This window comes from Carcharhinus amblyrhynchos, chromosome 9, assembly GCF_965287045.1.
Source record: "Carcharhinus amblyrhynchos chromosome 9, sCarAmb.v2.hapA, whole genome shotgun sequence".
NCBI classification, from domain to species: Eukaryota; Metazoa; Chordata; class Chondrichthyes; order Carcharhiniformes; family Carcharhinidae; genus Carcharhinus; species Carcharhinus amblyrhynchos.
The window spans coordinates 2438273-2452340 of record NC_137332.1 but is presented as its reverse complement, the minus strand read 5'-3'; the positions used below and the strand labels follow the sequence as shown (position 1 = coordinate 2452340).

General features: G+C 44.1%; 1 protein-coding gene across 1 annotated transcript in view; it reads right to left on the bottom strand.

Moving 5' to 3' along the window:
- Positions 1-268: 268 nt before the first annotated feature.
- Positions 269-14068, bottom strand: part of erich3 (glutamate-rich 3) — a 52830-nt gene continuing 39030 nt past the window's right edge. Inside the window, exons 11-12 of the mRNA XM_080195073.1 lie at positions 10429-10644; positions 269-1622 (exon numbers count right to left, since the gene is read on the bottom strand). Of these exons, the coding sequence (XP_080051199.1) occupies positions 1054-1622; positions 10429-10644 (785 nt within the window). The 3' untranslated portion in view covers positions 269-1053. The remainder of the gene's footprint in view (positions 1623-10428; positions 10645-14068) is intronic.

Here is a 14068-nt window from a genome sequence, read left to right as displayed (position 1 = left end):
GACAGCAGGACTAGAGGGCACAGCCTCAAGATAAGGGGGGTGCAGTTTAGAACAGAGTTGAGGAGGAACTTCTTCACTCAAAGGGTGGTGAATCTCTGGAATTCTCTGCCCGTTGAAGTGGTGGAAGCTGCCTCGCTAAATATATTTAAGACGCGGGTAGATAGGTTTCTGGTAGACAAGGGAATTAAGGGTTATGGGGAGAAGCGGGAAAGTGGAACTGAGCCACTTCAGATCAGCCATGATCTTATTGAATGGCAGGGCAGGCTCGAAGGGCTAGATAGCCTGCTCCTGCTCCTACTTCTTATGTTCTTATGTTCTTATTATTATAACAATCAGTGTTAGTTCCACGTCACCATTAAGAAGGTATAGATTTTATTAATGAATTCAAATTCCACCAGCTGCTGCACTGGGATTTGAACCCATAGCCCTCAGCATTAGCCTGAGCCTCAGGATTCACCCAGACATTACCACCATGCCACCTACTCTGCATCATCACCAAATACAAATTGATATCTTCCTCTGGATTTCAAGGTAAGTGGAGGTATAGACAGGAGGCAGATAGGGATTGGCTAAGACAGTTCTCATCTCCATGTTACAAAAAGCAGCAATGAGGCAATGAAGAAGATACAAGAAAAATTCACAAGCCTGATTGTAGGACTGAAAGAAAGGAACACCAGGATGTGCTGATGGGATGAAATGGAGATGGATGGGGGGAAGGCTCAGATAGGTCAAATAGCCTATTTCTGTGTGATATTAACTGAATACTGATGCACTTTCTATGAGATTCACCACAGCTGTTTTCACAAACACTCACAAAAATGTTGATCACATTTAGCTCAAATCTCTGCAAACCCAGTGGATCTGTTTTCTGTTAAAGCACACACAGGGAAGACTAAACACTCCGTGCACCACAGTTTTAATTGACATATTGTAACTGCATCTCTTCAGAGCTGTTTTTTTCTGTTGTGGAAATGCAGCCAAGGTCAACACTGCAACTAAAAGGGAGCTGAGACAGTACATGCATGAAGGAAGGCAGCACGCGGGAGTCTGCTTTTACTCACCAACAGATCTCCCAAGCACAGAGAGCTCCGCAGCACAAAGGTTCACCTCACTACCCCTCAACGCTACGTCTTTGGAATGTATGTCGTGAATGTCCACAGTTATTAAAGGTTTTCCACCTGTTTCTACAGCTTCTTTGTTACTGTTCTCTGGATTACCATTCACCTGCGCTCTGGATTCAATCTCTTCCTCGCTTCCAGCTTTTTCTACAGAATCCCTATCAACTCTCTCTGGACATTGATCCTCTCCCACCAAAGACCGGATGATTTGCTCCTCGGCATCTTCTGCTTTCTCCAGCAAGACCCCTCCTTCTGCTACTTCTTCATCCTCCCGCCCTTCATTATTTACAGCCGTCACCTCACAGCCATCCTGTTTGGGTATTTCTGGGGCTACTCCCAGTTTTATGACAGTTGTGGGGTCTCCGTCATCTTCAACAAGGATGAACTTTTGCTCCTCTTCATCATCAGTGACATCCTGCTCCAGTCTTTCACCATCAGAGTTTTCACTGCTTCTTGGGGAGTAAGATGAACTTTGGAACGATGTTGGTGATCGTGGCAATCCCTCTGTAAAACATTGCACATCATTTAATGCTTTAAAGACAACAACTTTGATTTAAACAGTCCCTTTGACATAGTGTAACATATCAGTATGTTTCACACAAACAGACATCAGATGGAATTTGACATGAATCCGCTAAAAGGCGGATCATTGAAAAGGGTTCATTCGAGAGGGAGGTTTCAAGAAGCATCTTCAGAAACATAGCAAACAGGGGCAGGAAAAGGCCATTTGTCCCCTCGAACCTGCTCCACCATTCAATTACCTTATATCTGAACTTCTACCTCATCACCTTTTTCCTGTTGTTTTCCAATATTGCTATACTGTTTGCTATCTAGAAATCTATTGATCTTTATTTTGAACACAGTGACTGTAGAGGCAGCTGAGGACTTCACTGGTGCATTCTGGGAGAAGCTGGACCAGCAACATCTATCAAGAAGTGGAAAGCAGAAGATCTGGTGTCAAGGAGCAGTAAGCCTGAAACACTACATTAGTGTCTCCCTCCCTCCTTCCTTCAACCAAAAAGAATCCATTGTGAGAAGGTAAAAGTGAAGGTAAGAGTTTTATACATTTTTTCAAATAATTTAATTGGTGCTCAAAATGTCGGTCAGTGGGGTTAAGTATCGTATTTGAGATGTGGGCGATCCCTGATGCTTCCAGCCTCTTGGACAACTATGTCTGCAGGAAGTGCATCCAATTGCAGCTCCTTACAGACCGCATGGATAGGTTGGAGCAGCAGCTGGAAGCACTGAGGAGCATGAAGAAGGCAGAAAGTGTCACAGACAGGAGCTTTCGAGACGTGGTCACACCGAAGGTGCAGGCTGATAGATGGGTGACCGCCAGAAGGGACAGGCAGTCAGTGCAGGAATCCCCTGTGGTCATCCCTCTCTCTAACAAGTATACAGTTTTGGATACTGTTGGAGGAGATGGGCTATCAAGGGATACCAGCTGCAGCTGGCTCAGTTGTTAAGTAGGGAGGGAGAAAGGGGACTACAGCAGTAGTTATAGGTGACTTTATAGTTAGGGGTGCAGATAGGCGTTTCCGTGGATATGAAAGAGATTCCAGGATGGTACGTTGCCTCCCTGGTGCCAGGATCCAGGATGTTCCTGAATGGACAGAAAGCATTCTGAAGGGCAAGGGTGAACAGCCAGAGGTCATGGTATATATTGGTACTAATGATATAGGTAGGAAGAGTGATGAGGCAGTTTAGGGAGTTAGGTAGAAAGCTAAAAAGCCTCTAGGGTTGTAATCTCAGGATTATTCCCTGTGCCACGTGCTAATGAGGCTAGGAATAGGAAGATAGTGCAGCTCAACACATGGCTAAACAGTTGGTGTACAAGGGAGGGTTTCAGATATCTGGACCTTTGGGGTCTCTTCTGAGGCAGATGGGACCTGTACAAGAAGGACGGGTCGCATCTAAACTGGAGGGGTACAAATATTCTGGCCGAGAGGTTTGCTAGTGTCACACGGGAGGATTTAAACTAGTTTGGCAGGGGGCTGGGAACCAAAGCAAAGGTGAATTAGCTGAAGGAGAACCAGAGCGTAGGGCCAGTAAGACTCAGAGAAAAAGTAGGCAGGGTGGGGTTGCTAATCAGAGAGGGTCTGGTGGACTGAAGTGCATTTGTTTCAATGTGAGAAGTGTAACAGGTAAAGCAGATGAACTTAGAGCTTGGATTAGTACTAGAGCTACAATGTTGTTGCCATTACAGAGATTTGGTTAAGGGAAGGACAGGATAGGCAGCTTAACATTCCAGGACACAGATGTTTCAGGCAGGATAAGAATATAAGAACATAAGAACTAGGAGCAGGAGTAGGCCATCTAGCCCCTCGAGCCTGCTCCGCCATTCAATAAGATCATGGCTGATCTTTTTGTGGATTCAGCTCCACTTACCCGCCCGCTCACCATAACCCTTAATTCCTTTATTGTTCAAAAATTTATCTATCCTTGCCTTAAAAACATTCAATGAGGGAGTCTCAACAAATTTACGGGGCAGGGAATTCCATAGATTCACAACCCTTTGTGTGAAGAAGTTCCTCCTCAACTCAGTCCTAAATCTGTTCCCCCTTATTTTGAAGCTATGCCCCCTAATTCTAGTTTCACCCGCCAGTGGAAACAACTTCCCTGCTTCTATCTTATTTATTCCCTTCATAATCTTAGATGCTTCTATAAGACCTCCTATCATTCTTCTGAATTCCAATGAGTAAAGCCCCAGTCTACTCAGTCTCTCCTCATAATCCAACCCTCTCAAATTGACGAAGGAGCAGCACTCCGAAAGCTAGTGGCTTTTTCTACCAAATAAATCTGTTGGACTTTAATCTGGTGTTGTGTGACTTCTTACTGTGTTTACCCCAGTCCAACACCGGCATCTCCACATCATGACCCCTTCAGTGCCAGTATATCTTTTCTCAAATAAGGAAACCAAAACTGTGCACAGTACTCCAGGTGTAGCCTCACCAGCACCTTAGACAGCTGCAACATAACCTCACTGTTTTTAAACTCCATCCCTCTAGCAATGAAGGACAAAATTTCCCTTCATGAATCCATGCTGCGTCTGCTTGATCGAATCATTCTTTTCCAGGTGTTCTGCTATTTCTTCTTTAATGATGGACTCCAGCGTTTTCCCAACTACGGGCGTTAAGCTAACTGGCCTGTAGTTACCCACCTTTTGTCTATTTCCTTTTTTAAACAGCGGCGTAACAATAGCTGTTTTCCAATCAGCCAGCACTTCCCCAGAGTCCAGCGAATTTTGATAAATAACTACTAATGCATCTGCTATTACTTCTGCCATTTCTTTTAGTACCCCGGATGCATTCCATCCGGGCCTGGGGACTTGTCTACCTTCAGTCCCTGAACAGAGACTGATAGCCAAGTTCCGCACACACAAGGACGGCCTCAACAGGGATCTTGGGTTCATGTTACAATATCTGTAATCCCATGACTTGCCTGGACTCGCATAATCTCACTAACTGTTTTGTCTGGAGACAATACACACCTCTTTAACCTGTGCTTAACACTCTCTCCATTCACACTGTCTGTATCTTTAAGACTTGCTTAGCTGTAAAGACTCGCATTCCAATCATTATTCTGTAAATTACGTATGTGTCTTTATATGCCCTGTTTGTGATTAGAACTCCCACTCACCTGACAAAAGGGCAGCCAGCACTTCAAAAGCTAGTGGCTTTTGCTCCCAAATAAACCTGTTGGACTTTAACCTGTTGTTGTAAGACTTCTTACAGGGGAGGTCCCAGAGGAATGGAGAATAGCCAATGCTGTTCCTTTGTTTAAGAAGGGTGCAGCCAGTGAACCTTACGTCAAAGGTAGGGAAATTATTAGAGAGGATTCTTTGAGACGGGATTTATTCCCACTTGGAAACAAGTGGACGTATTAGTGAGAGGTAACATGGTTTTGTGAACAGGACGTCATGTCTCATGAAATTGATCTAGTTTTTTGAGGAAGTGATGAAGATGATTGATGAGGGTAGGGCAGTGGATGCTGTCTACATGGACTTCAGTAAGGCCTTTGACAAGGTCCCTCATGGCAGACTGGTGCAGAAGGTGAAGTCGCATGGGATCAGAGATGAGCTGGCAAAGTGGATACAAAACTGGCTCGGTCAAAGAAGACAGAGGGTAGCACTGGAAGGGTGCATTTCTGAATGGAGGGCCGTGACAAGTGACGCTCCTCAGTGAGCAGTGCTGGGACCTTTGCTGTTTGTAATATATACAAATGCTTTGGAGGAAAATGTAACTAGATTGATTAGTAAGTTTGTGGGCAACACAAAGGTTTGTGGATTTGTGGAAAGCGATGAGGACCATCAGAGGATACAGCAGGATATAGATCAGTGAGACTTGGGGGAGACTTAGGCGGAGAGATGGCAGGTGGAATTTAGACATAGAACATAGAACAGTACAGACCTTCGGCCCTCAATGTTGTGCCAAGCAATGTCCAAACCCAAGATCAAACTATCTCATTCCCTATCATTCTGGTATGCTCCATGTGCCTATCCAATAACCGCTTGAAAGTTCCTAAAGTGTCCGACTCCATTATCACAGCAGGCAGTGTATTCCACACCCCAACCACTCTCAGTGAAGAATCTACCTCAGACATCCCTCCTATATCTCCCACCATGAACCTTATAGTTATGCCCCCTAGTAACAGTTACATCCACCCGAGGAAATAGTCTCTGCACGTCCACTCTATCCCCTCATCGTCTTATAAACCTCTATTAAGTCACCTCTCATCCTCCTCCACTCTAAAGAGAAAAACCCCAGGACCCTCAACCTTTCCTCATAAGACCTACCCTCCAAACCAGGCAGCATCCTGGTGAATCTCCTCTGCACTCTCTCCAATGCTTCCACATCCTTCTTATAGTGAGGTGACTAGAACTGAACACAATATTCCAAATGTGGGCTCACCAATGTCCAGTATAGTTGCAACATAACCCCATGGCTCTTAAACTCAAACCCCCTGTTAATAAACTCTAACACACTATAAGCCTTCTTCATGTCTCTATCCACTCGAGTGGCAACGTTCAGAGATCTGTGGATATGAACCCCAAGATCTCTCTGTTCCTCCACATTCCTCAGAACCCTGTCGTTGATCCTGTAATTCGCATTCAAGTTTGCCCTACCAAAATGAATCACCTCACACTTATCAGGGTTAAACTCTATCTGCCACTTTTCGGCCCAGCTCTGCATCCTATTAATGTCTCTTTGCAGCCTGCAAGAGCCCTCCAACTCATCCACTACTCCACCAATTTTGGTGTCGTCAGCAAATTTACTAACCCACCCTTCAGCCCCCTCTTCTAAGTCATTGATAAAAATCACAAATAGCAGAGGACCCAGCACTGATCCCTGTGGTACACCGCTGGTAACTGGCCTCCAGTCTGAAAATTTTCCCTCCACCACCCCTCTCTGTCTTCTATGAGACAGCCAGTTACTTATCCAATCGGCCAAATTTTCTTCTATCTAACACCTCCTTTCTTCATGAGCCGACCATGGGGAACCTTATCAAACGCCTTACTAAAATCCATGTATACGATATCAACTGCTCTACCTTCGTCCACAGACTCAGTTACCTCCAAAAAGAATTCAATCAAATTTGTGAGGCAGGACTTACCTCTCACGAAACCATGCTGACTATCCGGTTTAATCCAGACAAATGTGAGCCAATACATTTTGGAGGGTCACATACGGATAGAAGATATACAGTAAATGGCAGAACCCTTAGGAGTATTGATAGGCAGAGGGATCTGGATGTACAGATACACAGGTCACTGAAGGTGGCAATGCAGATGGAGAAGGTAGTCAAGAAAGCATACGGCTACACAAGAGGGTACACAAAAGATTTACCAGGATGTTGCCTGGTATGGAGGGCATTGGCTATGAGAAGAGGTTGGAGAAACTTGGTTTGTTCTCACTGGAGTGACGGAGGTTGAGGGGTGACCTGATAGAAGTCTACAAGATCATGAGAGGCATGGACAGAGTGGATTGTCAGAAGCTTTTTTCCAGATGGAAGAGTCAATTACTGGGGGGCAGAGGTTTAAGGTGCAAAGTGCAAGGTTTAAAGGAGATGTACAAGGCAGATTTTTTACACAGAGAATAGTGGGTGCTTGGAACTCGTTGCTGAGGGAGGTAGTGGAAGTAGATACGATGGTGACTTTTAAGGGGCATCTTGACATGTACATGAACAGGATGGGAATAGAGGGATACGGTCTCCAGAAGGACAGGGGATTTTAGTTAAGTCGGGCAGAATGGCTGGTTTGGGCTTGGAGGGTCAAAGGCTTCCTGTGCTGTAATTTTCTTTGTTCTTTGAGTGAACGTCCACAGGCCCTGAGGTTCTGAACTCCACAGGTTCACTCTTCATTCAGTGAAAAGATTCCTCCTTACTTTAATCCTAAATGGCCATCTCCTTATTCTCAGACTGCACCCCCTGGATCTGGACCCCGCCAGGGGAACCATCCTTTTTGCAAGGACCCTATAATGCCCCATAAGAATAATGCAAGCTTCAATGCGATCATCTCTTTTTTTTAAACTCTAGAGAATACAGGCTGAGTTTTGACAATCTCTCCTCATAGAACATAGAACATTACAGCGCAGAACAGGCCCTTCGGCCCACGATGTTGCACCGACCAGTTAAAAAACAATGACCCACTAATCTAAACCAATCCCTTTCCATCCATAAACTTATCCACGGATCTCTTAAACGCCCCCAAACTAGGCGCATTTACAACTGCAGCAGGCAGGGCATTCCAATCCCTCACCACCCTCTGGGTAAAGAACTTACCCCTGACATCTGTCCTATAACTACCCCCCCTTAATTTAAAGCCATGCCCCCTCGTGCTAGCTTTCTCCATCCGAGGAAAAAGGCTATCACTATCCACCCTATCTAAACCTCTAATCATCTTATATGTTTCAATAAGATCCCCTCTTAGCCGCCTTCTTTCTAGCGAAAACAACCCCAAATCCCTCAGTCTCTCCTCATAGGACCTCCCCTCCATACCAGGCAACATCCTGGTAAACCTCCTCTGCACCCTCTCCAAAGCCTCCACATCCTTCCTGTAATGTGGGAACCAGAACTGCACACAATACTCCAAGTGCGGCCGCACCAGAGTTGTGTACAGTTGCAACATGACGCTGTGACTCCTAACAATCCTACATTCACAGCCATCAGTCTGGTGAACCTTCAGTGCACTCCCTCTACGTCAAGAATGTACTTCCTTAGGTAGCCATGTGGAGATGCTGGCATTGACTAGGGTGGGCACAGTAAAAAGTCTCACAAAACCAGGTTAAAGTCCAACCGGTTTATTTGAAATCACGAGCTTTCAGAGCACTGCTATTTCATTTATTCATCTGATGCAGGAGCAGTGCTCCAAAAGTTCGTGATTCCAAATAAACTTTTGGACTTTAACCTGGCATTGAGAGAGTTCTTACTGTGCCCTTCCTTAGGTAAGGAGATTAAAACGTACACAATATTCCAGGTAAAATCTCACTCAGTATATCTCACAGGAGATCGTCACTGACTTCAGGAAGTGTAAAGGAGAACATGGCCCTACCTACGTCAATAGGGATGAAGTAGAAAGGGTCAGGAGCTTCAAGTTTTTATGCGTCCAGATCACCAACAACCTGTCCTGGTCCCCCCATGCCGACACTATAGTTTAGAAAGCCCACCAACACCTCTACTATCTCAGAAGACTAAGAAGATTTGGCATGTCAACTACGATTCTCACCAACTTTTACAGACCACTGTAGAAAGCATTCTTTCTAGTTGTATCAGAGCTTGGTATGGCTCCTGCTCTGCCCAAGACCACAAGAAACAACAAAGGGTCGTGAATGAAGCCCAATCACTCACTCAAATCAGTCTCCCATCCATTGACTCTGTCTACACTTCCCACTGCCTCTCTACGAATGGTATACTTTGTCTGTATAGCATGCAAGAAACAATACTTTTCACTGGCTCCCAATACAGGTGACAATAATAAATTGAAGACCTGATCTCTATATAAATGCAGCAAGATGTCATTACTCCTGAGGTCAAATCCTTTGTAATAGTGACCAAGATAGCATTTGCCTTCCTAATTGCTTACTTTAGGTGAGTGATGAATAAGGACACATAGCTTTGGACATCAACCCTTCCTAACTTCTCTGTATTACTGATTTTTCGACCAGCTAACTTCATATTAGACTCATTGTCATAGAGCCCGAGTCATACTGTTCCACATTATATTCCATCTTGCATGTTCTTCCTCAATCACAAGACTGACTAAATCCCCTGGAAGCCCCTTTGCATTGTCCTCACAACTCAGGTTCCATTCTAGTTTTATGTCATCAGCAAATTGGAAATGTGACATTAGTTCCCATATCTGAATCACTGATGTAGACTGTGAGCAGCTGGGACCCAAGTACTGACCCTTGCAGTAGCCCACTAGGCAGAGCCTGCCAACCTGAGATTTTTTCTTTATCCTTTCATGGGATTTGGGTTGTGAGCATTGCTGGCTATGTCACCATACAATTCCCATCATTAATTGCCCTTCAACGCTATTAGGAAGGTCCAGGGTTTTAATCCAATAACAGTGAAAGAACTGTGAAGGACCATAACATACAGGAGCAGAGTTCAACTATTTGGCCCATTGAATCTGCTCCCCCAATCGATCATGGCTGATATTTTCTCCCCATTTAGAGGTAAACTTGTAGATGTTGGTTCTGCCCTTGTCCTTCTAGATGATAGAAGTCATGGTTTAGAAAATATTGCCAAAAAGCCTTGCTGAGTTCCTGCAGTGCATCTGGTAGATGGTATGCACAGCTGCCACTGTGCATTGGTGGTGGTCCTATCAAGTGTGCTGCTTTGTCCTGGATGGTGCACAGCTTTTTCGGTGAATATACGAGTGAAGCGTATTACATCACGCCTTGTAGGTGAGAGAGATGGTGGCACAGTGGTTAGCCACAGCTACCTCACAGCACCAGGTTTGATTCCCGGCTTGGGTCACTGTCACTATGGAGTTTGCACATTCTCCCCATGTCTGCTTGGATTTCCTTTGGGTGCTCCAGTTTCCTCCAACTGTCTGAAAGTCATGCTGATTGAGTGCATTGACCCAAAAGGGTGCCAGAGTGTGGCAACGGGAGGAAATTCACAGTAACTTCATTGCAGTGTTAATGTAAGTCTTCCTTGTAACTAATAAATAAACTTTAGTTTAGATTGTGACAAGCTTTGGAGAGTCAGGAGATGAGTTACTCACTGCAAAATTCCCAGTCTCTGATCTGCTTGCCGCTGCTAGGTTACAATCTGAGCAGTACAGGAAAACAGAAACCTTGCTTACCTTCACTTTCACTAGCTGAAGAGTTGCTGCTTTCTTCCTCGCTCGTTGATCCCTCATCCAGAAAATCCGATTTCTCGCTCTGCTTTTCATCATCTGAGCTCCATCTCTTTTCCGCTTTCGTAGGTGGCTTTATCCCATTCTGGAACCTTCCCTCACTCTGTTTTACTGCCTTCTCACTCATCTTGTCTTCCTCTTCTTCAAAATCATCATCGTACTCTGATAAACGGATTGAGATTTACAATTGTGAGTTTGCAGTGGAAGTTTGACACAAAAATCTTTCAAAGTTTACTCTGTAAAACACAGGGTCTACTGAAATCTCAGGAGTGGGCGATATTAATCTGAGATTTCAGAATTGTGTTGGTATTATTGAAAAGAGAGATGTGTTGCTGAAGTTTTCCATCTTGTGCTCATTAGGCCAAACACAAGAATTCCAAATTTCAAACAATTGTTTCAGTTTATACAATTTATTCAGGAGAAAAAGGTGCTATTAATTGACAAATTGAATTTGATTGGCCAAGGTTTTACCATGGAGAAAGCAATGGGGGATTACAGGCTCCTACAGCTCCCAGATAATTCAAAAATGGTGCAAGGCTTGAACATATTCCTCTTGTTTGCTGAGAGTGGGTCTCTGCGTATGAATGTGTGTTGCTTCCAGCAAAAGTATACAAGCCATGTTACAAACTGGACTGTTGATCTCAAATTGGTTGTTAGTGTAGCTATTAGCATAGTCAGGATTGTTTAACAAGTGCTGCCCAATCACAGAATCACATCCAACAGTAGACATGTAGGTTGGTTGAATATGGTGCATGCTGGGCTATTGCAAACAACCAAAGAAATATGTTTGGTTTGATCAGCCAATCACTGGGACATGTGGCCAAATTAAGATTACCACTTGTACTTGATGCTGTAGCTGTACAGGACCTTAGTTAGGCCTCATTTAGAATATTGTGTCCAATTCTGGTTCCCATACTACCATAAGGATATGGATGCTTTGGGGAGGGTACAAAAGAGGTTTACCAGGATAATGCCTGGTCTGGAGGGTAATAGCTATAAGGAGAGGTAATAGCTATAAACACAGTTTGTTCTCATTGGAACGACGGAGGTTGAGGGGTGACCTGTAGAGGTTTACGAGGTTATGAGTGACATGGTCAGAGTGGATAGTCAGAAGCTTTTTCCTAGAGTAGAAAAGTCAAGTACTAGAGGACATGGGTTTAAGATGTGTGGGGAAAAGTTTAGAGGAGATATGCGAGGCAAATGTTTTTACACACAGGGCAGTGAATGTCTGGAATGCGCTGCCTGGGGTGGTGATGAGAGCAGATATGATAGCGGCATATAAGGGACAACTCCATGAAAACATGAATAGGATGGGAATGGAAGGATACAGATTCTGTAAGTGCATACGGTTTTAGTTTAGACAGGCATCATGATCGGCATAGGCTTGGAGGGCCAAAGGGCCTATATCTGTGCTGTACTGTTCTTTGTTCTTTGGCTCAGTCTTTCAGTGTATCTTTACATTCTCTTCCCTCTCATGCGACTATAGAATGGTCTCCTTCTATGCTAATATATGTTAAAGCATCCAAGCTATTTAATTCAATCATTTCCTGCAATAGCATGCTCTACATTCCAACCACTTCCTGATTAAAGAAATGTCTTTTTATTTCGCTATTGGATTTATTATATTTACGTCGCCTCGTTTTGAATTCTCTAAGTGGAAACATTTCCTCCTTATCTACCCTGTCAAACCCATTCATAATTTTAATGATCTTTATCAGGTCTCTGTTACTTCTCTTCTTTTCAACTGAATAAATCTAACCTGTTTAATTTTTCTTGATGCCTTCATTCAAAATAAAGTACAGGACACCATACAAAAAGAGGCACAGACCACCAAAGCAAGGAAGTTATGTTAAACTCACTTTAATTTACTGCTGTGGCCCTCAGTTATGAGAAGAGTGAAGAATCAGGGATTCTTAAGAGTTAAGAGGCGACTTGGTTGTAACTGCCTGGATGTAGAGAGGATGTTTCCTCTTGTCAGAGGATCTCAAACTAGGGGTCACTGTTTAAAAATAAGGCTTCATTTATTTAAGAATTTCTTTCTTTCAGAGGGTCGAGAGTCTTTGGAACTTACCTCCTCAAAGGACAGTGGAAGCAGAGTTTTTCAATATTTTTAAGGCAGAGCGAGATAGATTCTTGATCAGTGAAAGGTTATCAGGGTAGATGAGAATGTGGGCTTGAGATTACAATCAAATCTTATTGAATGGCAAAGCAGACTCGAGGGGCCAAATGGCCTACTCCTGTCCTAATTTGTATATTCGTATGATCTGAAATGTGCTGCCTGAACTTAAAAAGGGAATTGGAGAAAGACTGAAAAGGGATAGGACTGTGAGAAAAGAGTACTGAAGTGGAATTAATTAGATACGGAGTTGAGGAGGAACTTCTTCACTCAAAGGGTGGTGAATCTCTGGAATTCTCTGCCCGTGGAAGTGGTGGAGGCTACCTTGCTGAGTATATTTAAGTCACGGGTAGATAGGTTTTTGGTAGGCAAGGGGATTAAGGGTTACGGGGAGAAAGCGGGTAAGTGGAACTGAGCCACTTCAGATCAGCCGTGATCTTACTGAATGGCGGGGCAGGCTCAAAGGGCTAGATGGCCTACTCCTGCTCCTATTTCTTATGTTCTTAGATACCTCTTTCAAAGAGCCAGTACAGACACGATGGATAGAATGGTCTCCTTCTATGCTAATGTAATCTTGTCATTTGATAAAATCGATGAGAATTCTGTGCATGGATTCCTGCAACCAGAATTGCAAGACGCAACTCACAGTATAACTAAAGATTAGGTGGGGTGGAGCCTTGTACCCAGCAATCCCAGACCAGGAGGTTGAATGCAGCTATGGAGATTCAAACCCAAGCCTGCAGTTCCAGCCTGGGCCTTGACACTGAGAAAGCTCTTGGGCTTTGACAGCTCAGATGCTATGAGTGGTTCTGAATGGCCCACGGCCCCAGAAATCTGCAGATCAGTTTGGGATTAGTTACTAACCCCACATTAATGGGATCAAACCTTTGCTTCAGTGGTGGCTATTTCCACTTCAGAGTCAGAAGGTACAGAATTCTGTTCCCACCTCGACAATTCCAGCGAACGCAGACCGAATGCTCCGGCTCAGAATTCTGGAACGTCCTGTGTGGAAGTGAGTCCAGACTATGTGAGTGTCTAGGCTGTCTGTGGTCCCATTACATTGTTAGTTTCACAGTAAAAAGTCTGACAACACCAGGTTTTAGTCCAACCTATTTATTTGATAATATACTCACAAGCTTTCGAGGGACACCCTCTTCGTCAGGTGAATGGACGAAGAGGGTGTCCCTCGAAAGCTTGTGAGTATATTATCAAATAAATAGGTTGGACTAAAACCTGGTGTTGTCAGACTTTTTACTGTGTTTACGCCAGTCCAACGCCGGCATACCCACATCATTGTTAGTTTCAACAGCTTTGCGCTAAGCATAGGCTGTGTTGTGCAACTGGGACAAATGTAAGATTGCCTCCCCAGGTAAGTGACAGATGGAATGTGTAAAATTCACTCCTCCTTGTCTCTGATGTTCTGGAAGGAATTTACCTGATTGGATGTGTTTACAGTAATAAAATCTAATC